Source organism: Gasterosteus aculeatus, chromosome 6 (assembly GCF_964276395.1).
Source record: "Gasterosteus aculeatus chromosome 6, fGasAcu3.hap1.1, whole genome shotgun sequence".
Lineage (NCBI taxonomy): Eukaryota > Metazoa > Chordata > Actinopteri > Perciformes > Gasterosteidae > Gasterosteus > Gasterosteus aculeatus.
Window position 1 is genome coordinate 18,132,125 of NC_135693.1, and position 27,048 is coordinate 18,159,172.

Consider the following 27,048-nt stretch of genomic DNA (forward strand, 5'->3'; position numbering starts at 1 on the left):
ATACTCACGTTGCTTCCTTTCATTGCCGATGTTGAGCCGTGATAGAAGCGCTGAGAGGGCGTGAGTGACAATTTGTCGGGAGCGACTGAGTTGCTCCGCGACGTCTTTACAGCCCAATGAATCCATCGGTGAGGAAAGACTGATGTCACAATCTGAATTTTAACTTACGCGCCGTCATGAATGTGAAAGCTAATCTATTTAAAGTCAACCAGGTAAGTCCAGTATTGCAACTTGCAACAGCTTGTGAGGTGGAAAATATCTCCCGTGTGTGTGTGTGTGCAGCACAACTCAACTTATGTGAATAATGGATGAGATTACAGCATGAGACAAGGCCTCCGGCTGAGTAGGGATGGAGCACAGCGTCACCTTTAAAATAGGCCGAGCTCGTGAACTGCCTGCTTTTCACCAGGGATCGAACCTCCCACCTTCCGATTAGAAGACGACGGCCCGTTCAAACCAGTAGAAACCACTGTGGTTTCTTGGATTCAGTTCCCAGAGGTACTGAAGTAATCTACAATATCCATTTCTGCATATTGTTGATTCATTTTGCAAAAGCAAACAGAACGTCTCTTTTTTGTAATAATATATGACGAGGTCCTTTGTGTCCCACCTCAGCAATCCGCAGGATGGAGTCTCCGTTGATGTCAAAGTTGGGTGAGTAGGTGATACAAAGCAGGACCTGCACACAGCAGACAGAAACAAAGAGAGGGACGTTTAATATTATGGGGCAGATACAGAAATAATAAAAAAATAGTAAAAAAATAAAATGAAAGGAAAACGTCACAGAAATTGGAGATTGGAAAACACTTCGATGACAAATATGAGTTGACACTATTTCAGGAATATATTCAGGCAGGTTTACCTTCATGACTTCCACCTGCAAGTCCTCGTGGAGGGATGGGGTGACTCTGATGGCCTCCAACATCTGGCTGAGCAGCTGCTTCTCCAGGACCTCCACCTCCCGGCTGACCCCGCCCACAAACCTGTCCTCGCACAGGAGCTTCTGATTGGACGACAGCAGAGGGAAGAGAGTTTTTATCAAGCAGCAGCTTCCCTCCTGATGTCCGAATAAATAAATTCAGATTTTTAGGCTTATTTTCTGCAGTGGCAAAAGTCCGAGATGTCAGAGTGGATTGACGCTGATGCTCACTGATTATGTCCAACTCAGTTGAACGAAGACGCATTTTACTTGTAAAAAGGGAAATTCCAAAATGTGGTCGCCAACCACACGTTCCATCCTGAACCTTGATGGCGGAGCCAGTGGAGGTACCTGCATCCCAGTAAGCGCAGTCTGTCCCAGTTTGGTGTTTTTAGACTCCAGAGCCATCTGGAGAGGCAGCAGACATCGCTCTCTGCAAACACACGAGCAACAACACACCCGTCGGTACGACACTGCACAACGCTGCCTCCCCATCATTGCTCTCAGTGGTTCGGCAACAGCTTCAGTTGTCTGAATATTTCCACAGACAAAGTCACGGACAGTACTTTTCACATTTGTCTTCCAGATATTATCTGGCCATAATGAAACTAAAAGTAAACAGTAACTTACTTTGATATTAATACAACCAGGAGAGTCATAGCAGGAAATAAAAAGGCTTTGATTAACAATGTAACATTTTTAAGCAGCATTAAAGGCAACTTTAATTGTTCATGAAGTTCAGCGTTTCATCGTTTTGTTCCTCAGTCAGTGAGTCACAGGAAGTGTCTCTTTTGTAGAGACAAAGGAGCCCAATGGACGCGAACCATCACACGGCATTAAAAATACATTATCATCAATATTTAAAGCAATAATCCTTAATAAAACAGCAGAATGAATAATTCACTGCGCGTTGAGCTGCATCCAGAATCCATGGCACCTTTCTCTCAACGTTCATTTGACCTTTTACTTTAAGAAGAGATCCTTCATTTACTAGAAAGAAAATAAAAATGGCCGTGCACCCACCTTAGTTACGATTAATTAGGTCATTGATTAATCTGACCGATTGACTTTTGGCTATTATACCATACTGTTGCAGCTGTGTGTAACCCCGGTTACGTGTGACAGCGCAAGTCCTGTGCTGAAATGCAATATTTGCATCCCAGGACTGATGTTTATCACTCAAATCATAAATGGTGCGTAAAATAGAGGAACGCTGGCCACGCAGCTCGGAGAGGAGCACTTTGAATTTTCATATTTGGTTATCCGTGTCTCTGCCATAAACGCACAGCGGGCAGCTCTGAGGCAGCGGCCTCCCCGATGCTCATGAGGTTTCTGACCTCGGGCCCTCTGGAGCTTTGAGGTGAAGATGAACTGACTGTTCGACTTACCGAAGCTTTGAGGGGGAAATCTTGACTGATCCATTCTGAGACTCCAGGGTTTCTGCAAACGAAGGAAACGGGAGAAAAGAGAACATTGGGATTAATGGTGATAACTGGAAAAGGGGCATAAAACACCATGGTTACTGGGTCATCGAAACTTTAACCACATGTGGGGTTCACAGAGTTGAATGGGAAAAGCTTATTATCTAGCTAGTATGTTTGATGAAAACTGCAGGGCTCAGCTGGTTTAAGGACACCCTTAAAGCTTCTGTCTATTAACGTTGTATTTGCCTGAAATATCACAAATGCAGGGTAAAAAAAAAAAGTTAGTTAAGAATAATGCTGCATGAGTCTCCTGTGACTCTGCACAGGCTGTCCTTGCCCTTACACTGTATGTTTATCACACACTGCATGTCTGTGTGTGTGTGTGTGTCTAAGGTGGCGTTCGCTTCGGACGCGTCCTTCACAACACGTCAGAGGCGAACGAATCCGATGCATATTATGGGCTTGTCGTCTCAAACCAGTCTGTAAAACATGAAGTCCGTTCACGTCAGTGAGAGGGTGGAAATAAGTGGAGTACGACGCGCTGGATAGCCTCGGTCACACCGGAGCCCTCAATTCATACATGCACGATGCTCTTGCACACGATTGTTTCCAAGATCTGCCGACCTCTTCACGCCCCGTTAAACATGTCCTTGCAGTGTGTGTGTGTGTGTGTGTGTGCGCGTGCATCAGATCAGCACAATCTGAGCCCATTCTCTGCTCGCGGTGTCACAGGAGTTTCACCCGCCACCAAAAGGTCAGGCTGGCCTTCTATTACTAATAAATATCACTGACGTCAGTGGGAAAGCGCTTTTTCCTCCTGCTTCAGTGGCGTTCAATGGATTTTCTGTTAGCGTGACGTCCTCTGATTGCAGTTTGAGGCTTTTGCTGAGGAGAGAACTTCATGGAGAAAGCACTGACCGACACCGGCGAGACCAGCGAGGAGTTTCCATTCAAAATGTGCAACGCTCTCTTCCTCTTGTGGTAATCATTTGCATGGGAACAAACCCTCAGTCGGCTAGAAGGTGGCGAGTGAGTCAGCAGAAAGGTCCGCGTGGGTGATCATTTATTAAGACCCATCGCCTCACGTCATCTTTAAAAGCACAACTGGTGTGCAATATGATCGAGTGGGCCGTGACGTCATCACACGTCATGCCTTTTAAAAACAACCTAAAGCTCTAATTGGTGATCAGCACATCGGTGGTCGTCTGCCTCCAGAGGAGTCGGCCACGATGGTGCGTTTATGTTCCTTCCGCGTTGGAAGCGCCGGTGTTGTTGCAAAGATCACACGTGCTTTTATGAAACGGCCTAAAAGGAAATGAATGCTTCTGAAAGGACCAGTTGTGCTTGTTTATCAAAAATCATAATACGGCGGTTGCAACTTTTTTTTTTTTTTTAATACCTGTTTTGGATGACGGGCCCCAACATTGCCCCCCCCACACACCCCTCACTATAAGGCTTTAGTATTGATCACCTTAAAAAACACTGCCAAAGACCCCGTCGCCTCCCGACATAATAATAATAATAATAAAAAATAATAATAATAATTTTAATACGTTACTTTAAAGCTTTTACCCTTTTTACCCCTTTTACTAGAGCCGGAGACTGGGAGAGACGGGGGGGGAGACAGCGGGGGACGGGGGGAGACAGGTGGGGGGAGCTGCTGTGCACTCACCGCGGGCGTAGACGCAGGCGTCGCGGAGGGCTTTGTGCTTGTGGCCGGACGCGTCTTTCTGCAGTTTACGCAGGATGTCCTCCATGCTGACTCCCGGGGGGAGACGCGCCGCGCTGCGGGGGGGAGGAGACGCGCGGGGGCGTGCGGGAGGTGCTGTTGTGTGTGTTGTTTTTTTAATGTGTGTTAACAGTACAGCGACAGCATCCCGAACCCCACCAGCAGCACCAGCAGCCCGCGATGAAGGCGGTGATTCATCCCCTGACGAGCGGGCGGTGATGTCAGGCCGGCCGGCGGGACGAGGAAGCCTCTCTTTCGGTGGCACAGCGGAGATAATCCGACACCGGACGAACAGTCACCGGGAATCATCACCCATCCAGCAGCGGATCAACACGGCGAAATGACGCCACTCTCCCCGTCCCCGCCGGTCGGGTGTCCCCGCTCGCCACTGCCGTGTTTTGGTAAATCCGTTCCAGTGGATGCTCGTTGTGTTCACCGCGTCCAGGATCCGGTTTCCTGCGTCCATCCCACAAAAAAATCAATCCGCCGTCGGGGCGAAGGACGCGTCGCAGGGATCGTTCCGCAAAAAGGAAAAAACCCTCAAATAAAAGGGGGGATTTTGCTGTGACCTGGCAACGCAGTGTTTACTGCGCCCCGCCCCCAGTACGGGAGCTGGAAACTGCGGCGCGGATTGGTGGAGGCTGGAACGGGACTTCCTGTGACGGCGGGGCGACAGGTGGAGGAAGCGCAGGTGGAGTCAGAGAGCATCGTCACGACTCGTGACGTTATGGGGAAATGTTTTTAAAAAATTTATGAGTAGGTTATTGTTTTATGCGTATTATTATTCTGTGGAAAAGGCATAAATCATAAATCTAGAGATTATTTTTTCCCCCAATTTACATATTAATGTAACTCTACATTAACAAAATACCTATTCTTTTCAATTTACATATTTAAAATAAATATATTGTGACATATTATTTTTATTGATTACTTATGATTTTTATTCTGTCTACATATTCAGATTTTTACACAGGCAGCGCGTGTCCTCGTGGGTCCACCTGATGGCGGTGTTGGATTAAATAGTTTCTACTGTTTTCTGTAGCCTTACTGATGATCTGTACCACGGTGTGACCCTGGGATTAATGTTTGGGGTTGTGCTTGGTGTGTGAGGCAGGGGGGGGGACTCGTTGGGCCCTTTAGAGCCCAGGACACAGTGCTGCCTCCTCAATAATTACTACCCCCCCCCCCCAATAATTACAATGCCACAGGTTTTACAGGGAGGCCATTGTTCATTCACGCGTCGCCTCTCTGCCTCTGTTTAAAACCATTGGGCTGCCCAGGTGCATGCTGGTCCCACCTGCCTACACGCCCGACCAACAGGTGCCAATAGTTTGCACCCAACTAAACCAACGAGGCCTCTACACAAAAGCCTGATCTACTAAACTATACGATGATTCAACCGCACTGCCGAGTATCTAAGTGTGTCAAAAACATTCATTTTAAAAGTAAAACCTGCTGAATCGGCTACCGGCCGCTCCTTTGACACAGTTACCGCATCACTTGTGTGTGATGTGTACTTGTACTCATCATTCTGAGTGGACAGCGTTGAGACACACGCGCTGCACTTTTAGCCAATGAGCATTACACAACAGTGTGCGATTTGGGTCGGAGCCGCATTGAAGCGTCAAACCGGGAGACGGTCATCTATTTTTTTCTTTTCATGAGTGCGAAAGTTTAGTTCCTCGTGGAAGCATAGAGCTCTGCGCCGCCGGAGCCTTTTAACGAGAAAACAAGAGATGTGATATTGTACTTAATTACAGATGCAAGGTACCTGTACTTTTCTTTTTATGACACTTTCTACTTCTACTTCATTATCATTGACTGACAGCGTCAGGGACAACTATATTTGTATGTAAAATACAAAATAAAATTCATGGAAAAAACATGTGTGAGGGTTTCCAGTTGGGCTCTGGATAATTGTGTCGGCATGGAAATTAATTAGCAGTAAAATCCATACGGAAATAATGATTAGCTAACAGTTTTAACCAAGTGCTGCAGTAAATCCTTTATGTTCACTAATGGATAACATGTTAAAAGCAGAATGTTTACTTACGACAGAAGCATTGGTTTGAAATTGTTATATGTGATGTAGAATCTGTGTTAGAACCTGAATATCCATTTCCCCCATTTTCTTGTGATGGGAGTTTTGTCATTAAGGTCTTTTGGACGCTACGTGTGCAACATAACAGCACTTGACTTTCCACGAGGCGTCTTTTGAACGCAGTGATCGTTTAGCAGCTGGTTTTCGGTAAAAGTAATTTTGTGTTTTTTGTGTCAAAAAGTCAAACAGGAATCAGAAAGTGCAATTCTTTCTGAAAAATCCATTTAAAACAGGTTTATAATTGAGTATTTTGAATAAGGTTGTGCCTGTGACCAATGATACGTCTGATTGACAGAAAATTCATTTAAAGGTTTAACGAAAAATCATTTTTTTTCTTTTCATTTTTTTAATGCCCTCAGCCGCGCACACACACACACACACACCTCCACCCGCACACACACACCTCCACCCTGGAGCTTCTTGCAACAGCTGGCAATCAAGCAGAAGTCCTGAGAGACAGACGAGCACCAGATCGGTGGAAAACATCAGCAGGTTTGCTGAAAAATGTGAAATTTGTCTGACGGTAAAAGCATACAGGTGTTTGCTAGAGACGTGTAGGAGGAAGAAAACGTCAGACGAGAAGAAGTACCTCCATCCTAAATGGTAGATATTTGTAAAGAAGATCTCCCGCCAGCTGAAGGACAATTAAAGAATAGAGAATGGACCCGATCTACCTTTCCCTTCAGGCTTAATGCCGTTTCTAAATCATTGTGGATGCTGCATCTGTGTGGAATATACAGACCTTTAATCCAACTGAGAGGCACGACCTTCAAGTTTCTCTGTGTGTCCTTGTGTGTCCTTACGTGTCAATGTCCTACATCCCTCCCCATCAGTTAAGGTGATTAAATGGATGCGGGTTACACACACATTAACACACATTAACACATTAATGGTGATTATTCTTAAACCGGTTGATGTCAGCAGCTGCGACTTAAGCTCTTCTCCTCTTTTTTTTCCTGTTGCATTCTCAATTAGCTGAAGTTTAAGTGTCCTGCTGAGTGTTTCTCTGTGCCTCCTGCGCAAAGAATCTACGTGAAGCGCCAGGGAGTTATTCAAAAGCACGCACTCACATTTAAATGTTTAATCATTTGAATCAAATATCCTTGAAATCACGTTGTAGAATGTTTCCGCAGAAAGATTTGTTTGTCAAATTGGTTCATGGTGGGTTGTTTATGTCAACGTTTATGCGTATTCAGAACAATTCAAACTTAACTCAATTCATATTTAATGAATGATTTAAATTCCTGATGAGAAAAGCTCATTTTTAGAGCGGTCGCTGACTTGTGGCAGATTTGGGCGTCAAAATTCATTTGAAGTGATTTCAGTTTGATCTCAGTCGTCCATTAGAGACAGAGTAACACACACACACACACACACACACACACACACTGTGCAGTCGTGTGTTCATCGGTTGAATGAGTGATCAGTTCGTCCTTGTCTCGTCCATTTGCATAAAGTGTCCAAGCATCAGGTCAGCAGATAATCAACGTAATGACTTTCCATTAGAGCGCTGACCTAGAGACACACACATCCCACTGACACAATGTGTTCACATGAAGGTGTGCGTGCGTGCATGTGCGTGTGTGTGTGTGTGTGTGTGTGTGTGTGTGTGTGTGTGTGTGTGTGTGTGTGTGTCTCGCTGCTTTATAAACATGTCCAACTGAGTGAATCTGCTTTCTCATCCTCTCACTTCCTCCGCAACACCTTGTGAATGATTGAATGCACCAGGACTTAGTTGAGAGCTGCAGGAGTGGAACTCTAAGTGAGCAGATTTGTTTGGACGCTTGCTTTGTTTTTCAGTTGTTTTTTCCTGCATTAAATTAATCCGGAGGTAAATAAGAGTTAAGTACCTGAGCAGACAAGTGAATGACGGAGAACAGGAGAGTGTTTCCCTCACGGAATCAGAACTCCTGAAGACAAAAACCGGGAGCTGAATTACCCGTTTGCCCCCCCTCTCCCCAGGGGGTCACTAGAGTTGGGCTGAAGTTACTCTTCTTTACGACGTCGGAGCTGATTGAGTTTCTGTTTCCGGTTCTGGATTTTCACTTTCAACTTCTCAATACTCATTCAGGTACAGAGAAAATCCTTTACCCCTCTAACTCTGTGACATTCGGATGTGTTCATGTCCTTTGAAGTGTTCACGGCATATTTAGATTTTTAATTTAAGGCAAATATAATGTATAATATTTTATATTCTTTTAACAAACGGAAACGTTTTACATTCCGTCATTCACCTTTCAGGAATCAGAACTCAATTAGCTGTTTGTTTTTTTCTTTCATTTTTTCACCATTCTTAACTATTTTTTTCAGGATGTGATGCTTTTATGTGATAGCTACAGTGGACAGATGACAGGAAATGAAGGACGAGAAAGATGTGGAACCACAAAAAACCCGACCAGATGTGAACCAAGGACACTTATGTACAATTACCCTTTCTCACACTTGGAAACATATATTTTTATTTATATTTCCACACACGTAGTCTGTGTGATTAAACTACGCAGCAGTTTGTAGAGTTCACTTAAATTACATCCACCTCCACCAGATGCTGCATTGAAGTTATGAACACATTAAATCATCCATAACTAAAGTGCAGTATTTATGCTAAATCCCAATTTTCTTTTGTTTTAAAAAAAAACCCTGAACAGATATAATGAAATATTTAACATATCTTTTAAAATCAAACACTTAATTTGATGAAACTTATTCTCTCTTCTAACATCAGCTGTTTGATCAATAAATGTATTGAAACAGTAACTGATGTCAGATCAGTCTGAATTAATTCATTGAGTATTAATGTTAGTAATGTAAGTATTAAAAAAAACACAATACAACACAACATTTACAACACGACTTTACAATCCCCATAATTATATTTACATTGTTTACTAGGATTATAAATCAAGTGAGAAGTAGGGTCACATATTAACAGATTCATGTAAATTACAATCTGACTTTCTTTTGCAATCAGAAGAGTCGCCCCCTGCTGGCTTTTAGAAAGAAAGCAGCTTTAAGACACTCACTGGAGACGGAGGAGCAGACGCAGTGAAATAAACACAAGCCTGTTGTTTCCTGTATTGATTTCTCTCCTGTGGCGTGTTTGTATCTGTTGGGAACTGTTTGCATGGCAAAGCACAGCTGTGTACATTTACCCTGTTTAGACTCTGCAGTCTGTAGATGTTATCATGAAATAATCTACTGGAGCAGGAAGCACTTTCAGTACAGTCACTATGTACTTGTCATGCGCCCATGTAACAAATAATGTCATTGCACGGCAGGAAAAATGTACTTGAACTAATTTAATAATCTGAATGTGTCTGAGATGCACAAGTTGCATCAAAACAAATATTTTGCAAATGTCCATTAGAAGTCCCTGCATGTTCCTGTCCACCTGTTGCACATCTACTCACCTGTCCCTCCTCTTTCTCTCTCTCTCTCTCTCTCTCTCTCTCATACAGAGGAGGGGCGCGAGTAGGAGGTGTGTGTGTGCGTGTGTGTGTGTGTGTGTGTGTGTGTGGGAGGGGATGAACGCCGGGGAGAGCGAGCTGCTGCTTCCCACGCAGCAGAGCATCCTCCCGTGCGGCGACCACGAGCCGAACTGCCCGGTGGCCCAAGCGGAGACCCTGGCTCTGTCTGCAGCATCCGCCAACGGCTCGGCGCTGGATGCGTACCGGCCGGCGGGGCTCCAGTTTCCCGCCTCGGCGGCTTCGACGGTCAGTAACTTTCTGGGTATTTTTTCCACGTGGCTGGAGGTCGTTTTATGGATTATAAGACGTGTGCATGCTTCTAAGATAATGTCAATGCCTCCATCCTCTTTTCCTTCTGCGTGCATTTAACTCGTGAAGGGTTTATTGAATGTGTATTTAATGAAGTGGTTAACACGAACTCCTTCGTTCCTTAATCACGAATTGCTAAAAAATAAAATGTAAAAAGGAGGCAAAAAGAAAGGACCTCTTTAATTGTCATTTAGATAATGTCGAATTGAGAAATCAGTCTTATTGATCGGGAAACAATCTGATTACCTAATTTATATACAGAAAACAACAATTGCCAGTATCTAATATTAAAGACAAATCTTCAACAGAGTTATTTGCGCTCTTCGACACATAATCAAAATTATTATAAAATATTTTCAAAATACAGTGACACAAGATTACTAATATTATTGTCATATATTGTTGACAATATCGAGTCAATCTTCTTATTAAAAGAAATCCCTTTGGCTAGAGAGGAATAAAAACAACATTTAATGGACACTTCTCACAGTTTGACATACGATTGTATGTATTAGTTCAGCCTATGATGATACTTGAGCAACAATCTGAACTGGTGTTTATCTTTGCGCATGTGCTCAAACCCTCCACCGCTTTCTGCTGAGCCGTCTCAGTTCAACTCAGTTCGTCTGCCGTCGCAGCGTTGTGTCGCTCTCCATCTGAGAGACTTTGACTGAGAGGTTGGGAAATGCAGATGTTTACAGAGGGAGACAGGATGGAGGACGTGCTGACCTGCGCGACGCGACCTCTTCAACGCGTCGGCATTTTCTCCTCCGGGGGCTTTGTTTGGTTCATCACCCCCCCCCCTGAGCTTTATGTAAACACACAGCAAAAATAATGCATCTTAATTTTTGTCTGATGCTGAGAGAGGCTGCTGCTGCTGCTGCTGTGGTATCGGAACACACACACTCACAGATTAAGGGATACGGTGCAGAAATGTGTGTCTCCTTATCGCTCTGCTTCACCGACACCTCGGAGCTGCACAGACGTCATGCTGAAAAAAAGGCTGACTTCATTTTCGTCCTGCAGCGTCGGGGTTACTGCACACACCTGCAGGATGTGCAGGTGATCGGGCGGAGGACTGATAACGCACTTCCTGAGGATTAGGTTGTGTGTCCATGTGCGCATGGGGGCATTTTCCCCACTGCTGCGTGTTGATGAAGCAACCTGTAACGGGCGAGGCACGGACCCAGATGCAGTATACGGCAGACCGCAGGCGCGGGACGGGGTAGTCCAAGACAGGACGGGGAGCACCGGGGGGGGGAATCGGTCTGGCATCAGTGTGGAGAACCATCTGGCACCGAGTGAGTGAGTGACGGCGGGGGGGGTTTGGATACTGATACCGCCGATGGGTGACTAGCAGAATGACCCGATTAGGTGGAGCGAGGGGGAAACGGGGCGCTTGCACGTGACACAACCCACATTGGCGTTTTTAGTCAGAACACTGACGTTGTATTGATTGGACGTTAGTTAATGTGAGTCACTCTCGTGCCAACTTTCCAGTGACTAGTGGGGACACACACAGAAACCAGCGATAAGCTGATTTCCCACAGACGTTATCGGCCTGGGAATGAGTTCTCCCTGACAATAAGGTCTCAGAGAAGATGATTCGTCTGTGGCTGCACTCAATAAAGCGCTTCCTTCTGTCACCGCTCGGCTGCCCTCAATTTGAGGTAAGAGCTCCGATCAGAGATGGAGCCACCGGCCTCTCTCCTCTCCTCCACCTCTTTGTCCTCAGGGGTTAAAGGTCAAAAAGACGTTTTCTGTTTCCTACTGTAGTACAAAGTGTCCTGTTGTAGTCGGACAACAAGACGCTCCTCTGTGCTTCACCGCATTGGTGTAGAATTATATAAAAACATGTTACATCATTCGCCTGATTTTGTTATTGTAATTACATAAGCGTAACTGATGGTGCTGTCATTGATACAGGTGAGAGAAAACAGGTGAAACGACAACAAATATGGATGAAGGCGGAATGTTTTGACCGCTATGTCAACCGTTTGCAGCGGTTTCCTTTCAGACGATACGTCACAAAAAGGCCTCGTGGAGGCGGTGCAGGGATTTTGGTGACGTTTCATCACCGTGTGACTCACAGAAGGAAGGATGGCAGGCAGGTGTGGGCCGATACCGTACAGTTGAAGTATTAGTTACAATCAAAACCAAGATTCCTTCGGAGAGTATTTCCTTCAGTTTATCTTAAACATTCAAAATCAGCACTTCTGGAGGCACGTGTTTTCCTCTGGACAGGCGGAATGAAAAACCGTAATCTGAGAAGTCATTTTTCCTTGAATGTGGCACTGAAGTAAACACAAAAAGTACTTGCATTCCACCCCTGGTCATTTTGGGAGGATACACGACTTACAGCATATTGTGTCATTTAGTTTGGAGGCCGAAGAAGATGCAGGAAGTCCTCCCCGAACAAATAAAAGGAGGCATGAGGGGAATGAAAACAGACAGCAAGGATAAAAAAGATCCATTGATAGCAGGAACTATGTGCAGCCAGTATAATATATAGCGCACACACACACAGCAGGGTTTAAGGCCATAATGAGGAATATGAAAGTCTGTTTCATATGTGCGTTAGCGGATAATTCACTGGAGGTGAAGCCGGCGGCTGGATTTATAAGGTCAGAAGATCCCCTGTTTAAATCCTTTATTTTCTTTTATACCCAAACTCTGAACTGAAGTAGGTTTAAAGGACCCGGAATGAAACGCCTACACACTGTATTCTTTAAAGAAGAGGAGAGTTCATCCATTCAAGCAATGGACTACAATGTTTTCTAATTTTCTGCTCACTCCTTGAGATTGAAATACTTTTACTACACACATCTATAACCGTCCTTTACTTTCATACTTCCAGTGTTTGAAGCTGATAAAAACTTATTTTGAAGAAGAATTTGAGGTCAGAATACTTTTTACATCCCCGATAATCCAACTGAAATCCATGTAATAATCTATTTTTTCTATCAGTTTATAAACATCAAGATCTGAAGGCTTTTGTCCAAAAAACATAGACTTTGTATTCCCGTTGATCGTTATCCAAAAAGGCTTTGAGGTTGATGTTTTTCCTTCTAGTCACTCTAGTTTTCTGTGATCAATATCTTACAAAGAGAGCAGATCATTCATTTATTACTTCATTTAACTTCATGTTAAAGCCGCGTGATATTGCAGCGATGGGAACACGCTTAAGAACATAGAAAGCGTCTGTTATTAATTGTATTTCGGAGATGGAAATTGACCCGTGAATCTTTAGAAAACTGTTAATACTTTTAGTGGGAAATAACAAGGCCATGAATCCACAGTGGATTGAGCAACATGTCAAAAGCAAATGTAAGACCCCTTTTCATGCCGATAATCAGTAAATAATCCCTCCTGCTGGCCCCAAACTTGTATCTTCCAAACCCCAAAGGATCCTGGTGTCGTAGAAGCGGCTTTAATTATAATAAAGTCCTGATCTGTTGACTCTCCTCTGAGGAAGGAAGTTCACAGATGGGTCAGGTTCAAAACGTTAGCGCATAATCCAACCAAATATAAACCCTTGATTTCACAGGTTTGATCTTAATTTCAAACATGTTTTGAGAATCACTGGTTCACAAATCACTCAAAAATCCACAGCACGGACCCATCAGCTGAATGGATTTTTACTGTTTATAGATGAAACCCTCGTTCTTTTAGAATGAGAACATCAGTGTTAGCCAGTGTTAGCCGTCACCGGTCTCTTACAATGCCAGTCACATTCTGCCCTGTTACCCGGACATTTGATTCTCCTATAATACAATAAAGAGTTACTGAGGAGGGATAAAAAGCTACGCTTTTAAAATCCATTTTTGGGAGCTCGTTTGATTGAGTGGCAGTGAAAAAAATCAGAACTGTGGAAGGTAATTTCAGAGATGTGTGTTGAGGATTAAAAAAGAAAGCAAAGCTGTCTTTCCACTTTCTATCCATGCAGCACTACTGACTTGTAGTCTCCTTCGACGCGTACATGACATGAGTTCAAATGGCTGACCGGCTCAGCGAGTCTCAGCGCGCAGAGCTCCGCATCAATCCGTCTGAGGGTGAAGCCACGCGAGAATAAAGTGTTGCATGTGCATGAGATCTGTCGGGTCCCGGAAAACGCACAACCGATTTGCTTTGGTTTCTGAGGACATTCGTGCCTTTTCATTTCAGTTCATTTGTAAAAAAAAAAAAAGCAAACAAACACAATCAGGATTTTTGTCAGCTTGATTACAGCAGGAATGAAAGACTTAATGAGATCCGTGGCAAACAGTGTTGTTTGAGTTATTGATCTGTGAGAGGATCAAACGCTGACCTGAATCTGTTCCAGTGCCTGTTGTGTAAGAGACGGGGAACACGCACACACGCATACAGTATATATATAATGCGTGTGGTTATCATGTGACACAGCAGCTCAGTCAGTTATGGGAAGCTTTCAAGGCTGACTGATGAAAAGAGGCCCGACGCTCTTTGCTCCCTCACACTATATCGAGAGGAGCCGTATTGTTCATAACTGCTGCCTTATTTATTCAGTTTTTGTCAAATAAAAGTAAAAAGTTGAAAAATATTGCAAAGAAAAGCTTTAAAAAGTCAAAACGTATTGTGAAAAATAAGTCCAAATAATGTTAATGTTTCAAAAATATTTTGAAAAAAAGTCTTTGAAAAACATTTGGTAAAAAAATCATGGGAAAAATGTAAATAAATATTAGGTCAAAAAATGTAAAAAAATATTAAGTCAAGAAATGTTTGGGGAAAAAACTCATGGAAAGAACTTTAAGTTGGAAAATGTCATGGTAAATTTTCAAAAAAATATTAGCTCCACATTTCTTTAAGAAGAGAAGTGAAAAAGTCAAAATACTGTATGTATAATGCTGCTCATATCTTTTTTAAAAACCTTTTTATTCACCCAAATACAAAATGTGTTTATCAAACACATACAGACATAATTACATGCTGAGCCGATGATTAGAATTGTTACAGTTTGACTTCACCTCCTCCAGTCGTAATACACATACTGTGTGTGTTCAGATGGAACATTTGTGTGTTTGTTTATGTTTGTTTGTGCCTTACAGGTTATCAAGTCACGCATGGCACCGTGTCCGTGTGTGTGTGTGTGTGTGTGTGTGTGTGTGTGTGCATTGCGTGTGTGTGCTTGTGTGTGTGTGTGTGTGTGTGTGTGTGTGTGTGTGTGTGTGTGTGTGTGTGCGTGTGTTCTATCTTTGTAAGCATTACTTGATTTTCAGACCTCAAAGCCTTTTACTGGTGGTAAACAGACGGTGAGCTGGAGCTGAACTGGCAGTGAACTGGAAGCAAACTGGTAATGAACCGGAGGTGAACTAGAGGTGAACTGGAAGCAAACTGGTATTAAACCCGGGCTGAACTGCAGTTGAACTGGAAGCAAACTGGTGTTAAACTGGTGGTGAACTGCAGTTGAACTGGAGGCAAACTGGTAATGAACTGGAGGTGAACTGGAAGCAAACTGGTAATGAACTGGAGGTGAACTGGAAGCAAACTGGTATTAAACCGGAGGTGAACATTAGACACTTGCCACCGTTTTTTTAAATCTCAAGCTACTACAGACACTAACGCACGCGGACAGGATTGACTATTGCAATGCACTTTTAGGAATGTTTCTTATGGGAGGAGTGGAGTTGGGGGGGCTTTGGGCTTTGTGGCGCACTTTGTGTTTGTATTTTAATCGCATGATGAGTGTTGACCTCGAGACTTCTGCTCCTAAACATGCCGAAGCTGATGGGAACACGAATGGACACAACGCGCTGCCTCGCTCGTATTCTTCCCATCATGCTCTTGTCGCCTCAGTCTGTTTATCTCCTCCGATGGTGGTTGACTCGACGTCAGAGCAAAGCTGCTCGGAGCGGCGGGCACACCGACACACCGGCAGACGCACAAACAAGCACATCGCAACTCAGACAAACAAACAGGCAGACAAACAACCATGGACACAAAAGATTCTCATCCCAACTTTGATAGATGTCTCAACCCAATTTTGTTAATCTTATTCAACCATTATTTACACCCGGCCAAGTCGAATAATTCAGCAAAAGTGAACTAGTAGAAACGTCTTCTTCCACATAGATCTAGTAGTAGTACTTGTTGTAATATAAGTACTATTAGTGGTTAGGTAATACAAACAGCCACATTGGCTGTTCTGCCCTCATGCAAATAGTGTGGTTGGCTTTGAATGCTTTCTTCACTCTTGTACTTGCAGAAGACTCCGTTAACACCGGGTCACCAGAGAAACATCACCAGGTGGACTGGAATGAGGAAAAAAAGAGAGCGAATAAACATGGATTTCGAAATTCGATCCTGAGCGATTTTGGAAAGTGAACTAGAGAGAGAGAGAGAGAGAGCTGTCTGCTTAAGCTCTATGTAGCGGAGGAACACGGCGTGATTGTGTTACGTAATTACAGTAGAAATGGATTCCTGCTTGCTGCCTGCCAACATGATCCACTTCACACCCGGTTCAGATAAGATTCTCCATCTGTTGACAGGTCTGTTTAACATTTAGTAGGAGCACAGGTGGGGAGGACAGTCGTTTTTTGGGGGGATCAGACCGAGCCTGGCTGAATCAAAGGTAGCAGGAAAAGCTAAACGCCGAATCCTTCGTGACAGGACACGCCGCCCTCGACTCGCCGCGGATGACGCGGGGACGGATTGGTGTGCTCGCAGCCGGAAACACTCGCTGACGAGATGGAAAAACATTTTTATAATGAAGGTTCGCTCAACGAAAAGCCGGAGACTGGATGAGCATTTTCAATGACAGGACTTCATGTTTTCTCCCTTCCACTTGCTGCACATTTCAATAATCCTCCTATAGTTTTATGGCCTATTTTTATATCCACTAAAATAGACACTAGATTCAATTTTGAAAATCATTAATGAGAAACAGAATGAACCCAACATCCCAGAGTGAGGAGAGATATTTATATATATATATCATATTACATGTATAAATATATATACTGTATATATATATGTGTTGCTTTAGCTGCTGATTTAGCCGATCATATTTGGAGGTGTCTGTGATCATCTTTGTGTCTCCTACTTGATGAAAATAAGGCAAAGTTGCCGTTTTTGATCAACTTGTGACTCCAAAATGTTCAATCTGCCTCAAATTGCTTGGTTCAGCTTTGAGGCTGCGGTCGGTCAGACGGTCTGTTTCCTGCTGCATCGGCTGTCACAACTAGTCCAACTCCATCACTGCCTCCGTGTCCTTCGCAGCTTCTTCTTCCTCCTTCGTAGCTGTGAGCAAAAAAAACAAAACCCAAAATAACATACTGCACATTGAAGCAAAAACCCACCGGATGTGACTTATGCTCTCATGGCTCACGGCAGCATCGACATCTCGCTTTGTTTGCGCCTGTTTAAATGGTTCGGCTCCTGTTTAATCACGCTTTGTGAAGCATCTTCTGTAACCATGGTTACCTGCTGAAAACAAAGCTCGAGAGCGTTCACTGCGACGCGACTGCACATGTGCACACTACACGCGCATTTAAATAGATGATATAGATTGAACTATGACGTCCTAACACTAGCTCGAAGCGGTTTATGACATAGTGCCAAAACTGCTGGTGCCAATATCTTTTAAATCAAATGAAAATAGAATCCTTTATTTGGTGGAGCTGTGGTTTCAATCATTACAGCTTCAGTGAGGCTGCTGCTCGACTCACTTAGATTAGCTCTGATTTATATTTCTGATGATGGCGGAATGACGATTATGCCGTTGACGTGGCAACAGGGAGAGCGTATGAAGAAGACGGAGGGATGGAGCTCAGAGCTAATTAGAAACAGTGATGTGTTGAACTCGTCAAAAGGAATTCGGGCGGGTGTACGTGATGATTTAAAGCCGTCTGTGGATGTCATGGTTTTCACTGTCTGGAATCATGGCATCCGAGCAAAGGACTTTTTAATCACTTCTCATACAGTTATCTACTCTGCAGTCAGTACAGAAAATTAATTAAACAACAATCAGTCCCTGAAAGAGCAAATTAATGAGAAGAAATGGACTCCTGGCATGTGTTTAACTGCAGATGCTCTGTGACTTGTAAATAATGAAACAACAAGCCGCTCTTGTTCACGTGTTCAATCCACCTTTTAATGTGATCTGTATTCAACCCGCAGCATCGTCGCGTTGATCCATCTTCTTCTTTGGCCGTCCAGGTGGCGATGGTGTCCCGTGCCCCGCACCCTTACCCCACAGTGGACGTGCCCGACCACGCCCACTACACCATCGGCTCCGTCATCCTCGCCATCGGCATCACCGGCATCATCGGCAACGTGTTGGTCATATACGCCTTCAGCAAGTAAGACGGAAAAATGGATCCATCCTTCAGAATCAGACAACGCGCGTTCCTACGCGCACTCATGACATGACAATTAGAATACCACGCCGTTTTCATGCAGGTTTCAACAATGTAATTGATAATGAAGTTAATGATTGTAAAAAAAAATAATGCAAATTTTGCCCACGTGATAAAAGCATGACTAACTTTTCAAATGCTGTTGCTCTTTGAGAGGCTTTGAGAGGCAGTCCGTACAAAAGGAATTTATTTTGATTCATTTTGTCCTCCGTGTTGAAAGAAGAAGTGAAACAAGTCTTTAAAGGAAAGACGGAGTTAGAAGTGGTAATAATTGGAGTTTGTCCGCTTAAAGCTTCTCCTTAAGAAGAAGCCCTGGTTTTCAGAGCAGAGGTGGATTCCGCATTACGTCTGCATCCTCTTTAATGTGTCGCGGCTGCCTGCTTCCATCAACAACACGCTCTCCTCTTTCATCTTGGAGTCTTTTGAAGAAGCTTAAGCGCCTCAGATGACTTCGGCTCACATATTGATTGGCACCATTCATGGGACAGCAATTGATCTCTCATTGCAATCGGACCTTGATGTCTGTGGCGTGTGCCTCATTGATTTCATTTTAATTATAGAACAGAAGCGGCACTAAGTGATTTTTCCGTGCCGGCTGTTCCTCGTCCTCTGCGAAACGGACTTCATGCAATCACACGGCTCACTCAGCCGGTTAACGGCGGCTTCCTGCTCATCACAGCGGGAGGAGCCTTGATTATGAAAACCTGATTTCGCAAAGACGTCAAAATCACAAAAACTCTTATTGTTGAGTTTTAAAAAAAAATGATTTCTGTAAATCTTTTCAAAGCTCAATTAATTCCAATCTAGCCAATCTAGCAAATAAGCAGTCGCTCGTCTAAGTGGTCAATGGACTACACTGTGTGTGTGTGTGTGTGTGTGTGTGTGTGTGTGTGTGTGTGTGTGTGTGTGTGTGTGTGTGTGTGTGTGTGTGTGTGTGTGTTAAAGGAGTCGCAGCCTACGGACGCCGGCCAACATGTTCATCATTAACTTGGCGATCACAGACCTCCTGATGTGCGTCACCCAGGCGCCCATCTTCTTCACCACCAGCATGCACAAGAGGTGGATCTTTGGAGAGAAAGGTACCCCACCGCACACACACACACTCACACACGCACACACACACACACGTGCACAGACATTGTTCTTAAACCCTGAATAAAATCTTGAAACTTGAAGCAGCAGCAGTTTCTCACTCTTTCCTCTGGTGCACTTTGTCTCATCTGTCTCCACCGACTCACTTTCACATCTGGTTTCTCTTCCCACCATAAAAGTTGTGTGAATTAGTGAACTTGAGCTCAGAGAAAAACAGTCGCCCCCCCCACCCCCCCTCAGTGTCCCTCAGAAGGAGACGTTTCAGAGGTCATTTTAATTTGAGGCAGGTTATGACTCGCAGCTTTTCATTAATAAAACGTAAACTGACACCTGCTCGGCCTATAAAACACCAGATTTCACATTAGCCAATTTCCTTGCTTGTTTTATTTTGAAGGCTCAGTTCACACATTTCACACAAGCTGTTTTTTTTCTTTTTTTGCACAAGACGTTTTAACTAATAAAAGACGATCCGACGCTGTCCTTCACAAATAATCAACTATTCCGAGCTGCAGAGATCAACATGCCCCAGTGGCACTGATTGAGCCGTCAGAGAGGAGGTCGCTTTGCCTTCCTCGAGGTTAACGTCGGCTCCAAGAAGCACGACACCGTTGATTCAGAGTGAGGATCAATAAAAGCGACGTGTTTAACATCGCAGAGAGGTTTCAGCTGTGCCTCCTCCGCCTCCAGGCTGCGAGCTGTACGCGTTCTGCGGCGCTCTCTTCGGGATCTGCTCCATGATCACGCTGACGGTGATCGCCCTCGACCGCTACTTCGTCATCACGCGACCTCTGACCTCCATCGGGATGATGTCGCGGAGGCGGGCCCTGCTCATCCTCATGGGGGCCTGGACCTATTCCCTCGGCTGGAGCCTGCCGCCGTTCTTCGGCTGGAGTGAGAACCGTATTCCTCAGTATCATCTAGGATTTTTTGTGCCACATCCAACAGCGTGACGGGATTCTGAAACTTCCCTGTGTCTCCCCCGTCAGGCGCCTACGTCCCCGAGGGCCTGCTGACGTCGTGCACGTGGGACTACATGACCTTTACCCCGTCGGTGCGAGCGTACACCATGCTGCTCTTCATCTTCGTCTTCTTCCTGCCGCTCTTTATCATCATCTACTGCTACTTCTTCATCTTCCGCGCCATCCGCGTCACCAACCGGTCAGTCTGTGTGCGTTTGATTACCGTTTTTTGTTTTTCCCGATGAACACATAAAAGAGAGTGTCGACTCACTGTCGTCACGGTAACACAAGGCCGCGTGTGTGTTTCAGGGCCGTGGGGAAAATGAACGGCAGCATCCACAGTCACGGCAGCGGTCGAGACTCGACGAAGAATTTCCACCGGCTGCAGAACGAGTGGAAGATGGCGAAGATCGCTCTGATCGTCATCCTGCTCTACGTCGTCTCCTGGTCGCCGTACTCGGCCGTCGCTCTCACCGCCTTCGCCGGGTAAAAACCGACACGCCCCCCCAAAAAAATCCTCCCGCCCACCCGGCACCAGGAAAAGGTGTTATCTCCTTGTTGCTTTGTTTCTCTGCTGCAGGTACGCAGACATGTTGACTCCCTACATGAACTCTGTGCCCGCCGTCATCGCCAAGGCGTCAGCCATCCACAACCCCATCATCTACGCCATCACGCACCCAAAATACAGGTAGCACACACGCGCGCGGTCGAAAATGCTTTTATTGTCTATTTAAACTAAGATTTTTTTAATTTAAATGCTATGATTTTGAACAGCGAATGTATTATTTAAATGTTCAATAGTTTTGGTACAAACAGAAGAAGAACAGAGTGATTCAAACTTACATTTAGTCAGTGTCTCGGTGTTGCATGATGGGTAATTTGGTCGGCTGATTTTTCAAATCTCTGCACTGAGTTGGAGCTTCACTAAAGCAACGTGTTGCCGCACCTTACTGACAGTGAACCACAAACCGTATTCAAATCTGCACATAACTTGAGCTTCCAGTTCATTTCTTTTGAATTTGACAGCACTAAACATCTGCTCATCTGAACTAACCGCTGCTCGGTTAACCTGAACAACGACTCGACTGTGGGGAATTAATCCCACACGGACACACATGATGAGATGTGAAAGCTGCAGGATGAAAAAGTAAACAGCTTATATAACTGTAGTTAACATCGGTTAAGGAGAATTAGTCGACCTTCGACCTTCCGGGGCCACTCTATCCAGTCCTCCACCTCGTCTCAATGGCGTTGTGATCTCTCTCCGCGCAGGATAGCGCTGGCTAAGTACATCCCGTTCCTCGGCGTTCTGCTCTGCGTTCCTCCTCGCGAACTCCGCTCGGCCAGCAGCAGCTTCAGGTCGACGCGGCGCTCCACCGTGACCAGCCAGACCTCCGACATCAGCAGCCAGCAGAGGCGGCAGGGCAGCCGCAACTCCCGCCTCTCCTCCGCCTCCGACAGCGAATCGGTGAGCTCGCATCGGGAACGGCGGCGGCGCGCGTGAGTCCATGTGAGGCCGATCGCGTGTCTCAAAGCGTTTTTTGTTTGTTTTGTCTTCGAAGTGTCTGACGGACACTGAGGCCGACGGTTCGAGCGTGGGCTCCAGACCCGCCAGCCGCCAGGTGTCCTGTGACATCGGCAGAGACACCGCCGAGCTCCCCGAATTCAAACCCTCCTCCAGCTTCAAGTCCAAGATGAAGAGCCACGACTCGGGCATCTTTGAAAAAGTAAACGCCTTCTCGCCTCCTTTGGTTGGATTGTTTTGTGTGTTTTGGCTTTAATGGTTGCTTAATGTTCCTTTCATCCCAAACACAAAGTCTTCTTCTGGAAGACACAACAAAAACCATTGCAGAATCAGAATGTGAAGCATGGGGATCTGTTCTTTCTAAAGTGCATGCTGGGAGTTGTAGTTGACTTCTCTATATTAGTTCTTTATACAGAAAAGCCCCCAAAAAACGGACATTGAAAAGTGTCTCAAAGACGCAGCTTGACAACAACAGGCCACAAGGGGTTTGCAGACTGTGCAAGAAGACTCTCTGTGTAGATTATCATCGTTAGATCGGACTCAGAGGGCGATGTTAGCGGGTCACCTGAGGGGGAGCAGGGATTCAGGGTCACTTCAAGGGTCAGTTGAGGCAGTTAAACGACGAGCATCTTCTTCCATAACACCGGTGTTCACGTTAATCTGTTGAACTTTGCATTTTTTGTGCTCTTTGATCTGCTCGATTAGCTTTTCCCCTCAGATCAGAAAAGAATCTCTTCTCCTTTTGATGTTAATCATTGAAAGAATTCTTTTTTAAAGCTATAATATAATTCTGTGTGATTTATTACAGATGGTTTATCAAGCTTTTCTGCCTTACGGATTCTGATGATTTGATTAAAATCTAGTTTAGGTGTATCTAATGATTTAATATCATCGCATCTAACAAGAATGTTTGCTGCAGGATGCTGGTTCGTATGATAATCCCCTTACAGCCTTACCTGTGTTTGTTTTTTCTTCCAGACGTCCTATGACACTGACATCTCCATGGCAGGAGTCAGTGAACGCGGCAGCATCCCAAACGTGAGTCACGTCTATTTATCCATCATGAATTATCAAATGCTTGTACAAGATATTCTTACTTAAGCTTTTGGTGTCATTGTAGTAGTAGATACCAGATATTAGAGATAATATACCCAACGTATACGTGTTTCTGAACTTGTGTTAAATACTGCCCTGAAATTTGTGTAATAAAATTGTGCTGATTCAGTTATTAATATTAAATGTATTTACCTCTAAAAGTCTGTCTCAGAGTGCTATAACTTGTCCAATACTTAATAAAAGTAATTGCGTTCCAATCCAGATGTAAAAAACCTGTACTCCTTTTTTTAAATCCCCCAAAATTTGAAGGAAAGAATCATTAATATAAAATGATATCTGTGTATTTTCGGTCTGACAGACGGATTTTGCAGAGGGACGCGATAGGAGAAGCACGATTGGTCGAATCCCGAGCATCGTCATCACCTCGGAGACCAGCCCCTTCCTTCCCACCGGGCGCAATGGTTCTTGCAATGGCCGCCCAAAGACAGCCAATAGCAGCCACCCGGGGGCGGGGTCTGGGTAGAGCACCTGCAGCCACGTGACCAGCTCACCTCCACTCTCGTTTACACACGTTTAGAAACGAGCTACAATATTAAAAGAAGTCATTCCATTTCAGAAGTCCTGCACCTCAAAATTTATGTCAATTTCTTTTGCATTTAGTTTTTGCTATATGAGAGGGACCGATGAAACCTCACACCCTCCACACAATGCAACGGCATTGTCACGCTCTGCTCACACACATTCATTTGGGGAACCGTGCCAAGATGAATGAAAAATAAATGTGTGAAGCTCCCTTACATTTGATTTTAAAAAGTTTTTCCCTCTGCAAAAAAAGGTTAAATTGTATTCAGCCGATTTTTTTTAATCAATTTTTTAATATTTTAATTTGTTAAACAATTTAATACAGAACTTTTGTGATCTTAATTTCGATATCTGTGTTGATGCCAGGTCCTATGTCACTTATTCATTGATTTAAAATCACTGCTCTGTAAATGTCAGGTTTTTACAGTGTTAAATTGCTCTTTAAAACTACTTTAAATTATGAGTTAAAGGATTAAAAGCCTGGAATACCTACATTGTTTTATTTAAGCCTCTTACCTTTATAATACGGAGTCACAGGTGGTTCTTCTGTGGAGTTCGACTCTGTCTATAGAAAGTACAAATAGGAGAGCGCACAGTGTTAAGCCAAGCTGTTTTACTTTAAATTTGACCCAAAGAAAATCCCAATCCTGCGCCTGAGCTCTCGTCCCAGATTGACGGAAAGGCCACCAGCTCTTAAGCAAAAAAATAATGGTGTTTCAGGAAAAGTTACTAATGTGAGACGAGATGTTTGAGTTTTTTTGCAGCGCACTTTTCAATTTTTCTACAAAAACTAAATAATACTATCATTACCATATTGTGTTCTTGTTATTGGTTGTTTTTGATTTATTTATCTGTGTGTTTCACACTTAATCCTGTACAGTGTTACGTACGAGTTGAGCGTTTCTTTGGTTTCTTTTAGACTGATGCTACATGAAACCCCACTTTTAATTTGAAAAACAAAAGCCTTCTATTTCCCTCCTCCACTGAACAGAGATCGTCCAATCATCGCGTGGGGCTTAGCTAATGGTTGATATGTCTGTTGTACAGGGGGAAAAGGGTTTGAGTGGAATTTGGTTTGATTATAATTGCGGTAAATGGAGCGCAAAATGGTAAAATAACCGGATTCAAACCAGAAACAACCCTGAAAATGGAGAAAAAGCTTGTTAAAATTAAATTTCATGGAATGTGACCGTGTAATAAACTGACATCACGTCCAATAGATCTTTTAGTTATGATGGCTACAATTTCCCTCCTCTTTCCTCACATTGAATCAAATGTTCCTCTTTATTTCACCAAAACTTAAAATCTCTGAGGCCTGCAATTGCACTTTTATTAATGAACAAGATATAATAAATGTTTCCCTGTGGTTCAATTTTTGTTTTCCATTATACTTGTGTGTTTTTTCTATTGTGTTGTTAATTGCATATTTAAAGTGTGTATTTTGCTGTAGGACAGTTTTGAGGAAATGTGATTGTGATGCTGATGGTGTTACGAGGGTGAAAAGGGAAATCATTATAGATTGTGAAGCAACTTTTGATAAGCCCATCTGACTTGTTGGTCTGAGTGAAGTTATTTGTGTATTCGTTAAGTCTTTCTGAACATTTCTATAGAATAACACATGGCAAGTGTAAGTGTTTGTAATCAAAGTAACTGAACAATAAACATATTAGATGCTTAAACAGGCTGTTAAACTATTTCATGATATAAAGAAGAAAGTACTTAACAGTATATTGCGGAAGTTTGATGCAGTACATAATTAAATGGAGGTGTTGTCATCTTAATTCTGGTTTAATAAAGTTTCTGGTTCTTGTACTTTTTTCGGAACACAAGGTAATCTATTGTAGATTTGTTTCCTGCTTACTTCGATGGTGGTTGATGTTGTTTATTTTTCTAAATAATAATAATAATAAATATCTATGATTCATTATATTCATTGTCGGATATCTGTGCCTTCCTCTCTAGTGACAGAAATGACCTATATTGTGCCAATTTGCAGATTTTACACACAATGTTTTCCCTGCAAATTTTTTTTTATTGCATTTGTCAGTGAGTTTCAGAGGCTGTTTGCATTTTTGTGGACAAAAGCATGCTGTTTATTGCTAACCGCAACGACAAATCTCTAGACAACTAACAACCACAAACAAATGGCTAACGCTAAAATAAAGCGTACCATGAATAACATTGTGAAATACTGTAATATTTGTCAATTCAAACCTACTTGCAAAAAATATATATTATATATAAAGATAGATGAAAAGAATATATATTCCTCTGGGTGTATTTCAGTTTTCCCACCGGACTCCTGTCTCTTTAAATAAAAAACCCCGCTAATGATAATCCACGGTTTACACCCCTCCTCCCCCCCCGGCCTCCCCGGCCTCCCTGCTCTCTGCCCCGGCCGGGCACCTCAGCCTGTCACGGTCGCTGCTTTCGCTTCACGAGCCTGCAGGGCGACGAACAGGTAGGCGACAGGTAGGCTGCTCGGCCACCTCACGCACACACACACACACACACGCACACACACACACACACACGGCTTTTCCCACCTGTTTGTGCCCCCTCACCTCGCGTTGTTCCACTTTCAGTGTGGTGCGCTGACTGTCGTGCGCGGGGCGGCCCGGCGGGGCGGAGCACAGTGCTGCCGGAGCAGCGGGTGGGTCTGTTTGCCAGCTCACCTGAGATATAAGGTGAAGACATTGAGCACATTCGTGATCAGTTTGTGGCAACTCACTAAAAACGAGCTCTCTTTTTATTAGCGTGGCGGTTTGTTGTTGGATGTCAACGTGAAAGACACAAAATAACGAGTGCAATTCATCACTTTTTCTATCAACCTTCCTTCAGTCTCAAGTTGTCTACCGATTTATAGTATTCACCAGAAATAATAAAACTAATGCAAAAATCTATATTCAAGTCAGTTCATTTACATTGTGAACGAACATTTTAGCAGATTTTTACTAACTAAACTAATTACATTAACTCCATTACCGTAAAAGTCATTTTATTTTCATGCCAAGTTATATTTCTACGCAGCCTTATTCATCATAACTACTTTACACATTGAGATGTTTACACACAAAGCATACAAAGGGTTATAAATGATGATGACTCATTAACTTCCCAACAGTTTATACAAGTACAGCTGAATATTGACCGGGAACTATTTTGATGGTTGAAGTATTTAATGTAAAAACATATCATGTTTTTTTTAAACAAAGATTGTCTGTGTTCCCTTTTTAGATATTATAAATAATCACAATCTATGAGTAGTGATTTTGAAGTCTGGGCCGTTGGACAAAATAAACATTGTGAAGGTGTGACTTTGGGCTTTGGGTAACTGACGGTTTCTCAATATTTCTTTACATGAACTTAAATCGAAAAAATACTTTACAGAAAAGGTCACAATAAAAATAATCATTAGTTAATAATTCAGAATCCGCCCACATGTTACATGAGTGCAAAAGTAATCAAATCAATTGAGTTAATATCTAATGCAATGCATCTAATGCATAT

At 43.6% G+C, this 27,048-nt stretch overlaps 3 protein-coding genes and 1 long non-coding RNA gene across 7 annotated transcripts in view; 2 read left to right on the forward strand and 2 right to left on the reverse strand.

The window, feature by feature from the left end:
* The window catches only part of arfgef3 (ARFGEF family member 3), a 28,975-nt gene extending 23,029 nt beyond the window's left edge, over positions 1-5,946 (reverse strand). For both annotated transcript variants that reach the window (XM_040179208.2, XM_078104889.1), the window contains exons 1-5: positions 4,016-5,946; positions 2,308-2,359; positions 1,271-1,352; positions 863-1,003; positions 611-679 (exon numbers count right to left, since the gene is read on the reverse strand). In XM_040179208.2, coding sequence (XP_040035142.2) covers positions 611-679; positions 863-1,003; positions 1,271-1,352; positions 2,308-2,359; positions 4,016-4,100 — 429 coding nt within the window. In that variant the 5' untranslated portion in view covers positions 4,101-5,946. The remainder of the gene's footprint in view (positions 1-610; positions 680-862; positions 1,004-1,270; positions 1,353-2,307; positions 2,360-4,015) is intronic.
* Positions 5,947-8,099: 2,153 nt separating this feature from the next.
* On the forward strand, positions 8,100-25,465 carry LOC120821042 (melanopsin-A). Its single transcript, XM_040179400.2, has 12 exons — positions 8,100-8,247; positions 9,635-9,889; positions 18,125-18,267; positions 19,270-19,403; positions 20,104-20,307; positions 20,403-20,574; positions 20,685-20,861; positions 20,956-21,063; positions 21,648-21,843; positions 21,938-22,102; positions 22,879-22,938; positions 23,315-25,465. The coding sequence occupies exons 2-12, from the start codon at positions 9,701-9,703 to the stop codon at positions 23,477-23,479; spliced, it is 1,713 nt and encodes a 570-aa protein (XP_040035334.2). The 5' UTR covers positions 8,100-8,247; positions 9,635-9,700; the 3' UTR covers positions 23,480-25,465.
* Positions 21,079-26,143, reverse strand: LOC144409511 (uncharacterized). The gene is made up of 3 exons (XR_013467981.1): positions 26,085-26,143; positions 24,055-24,103; positions 21,079-22,199 (listed from the first exon to the last, which is right to left on the reverse strand). It is a non-coding gene; the product is annotated as an uncharacterized LOC144409511 (long non-coding RNA).
* Positions 25,904-27,048, forward strand: part of LOC120820734 (LIM domain-binding protein 3-like) — a 29,796-nt gene continuing 28,651 nt past the window's right edge. The window contains exons 1-2 of one of the 3 annotated variants that reach the window (XM_078104900.1): positions 25,904-25,999; positions 26,124-26,225. The gene's annotated coding sequence lies outside the window, so the exon portion shown is untranslated. Of the gene's footprint in view, positions 26,011-26,123; positions 26,226-27,048 lie in introns of all 3 variants that reach the window. The other 2 variants (XM_078104898.1, XM_078104897.1) reach the window with 2 other exon arrangements.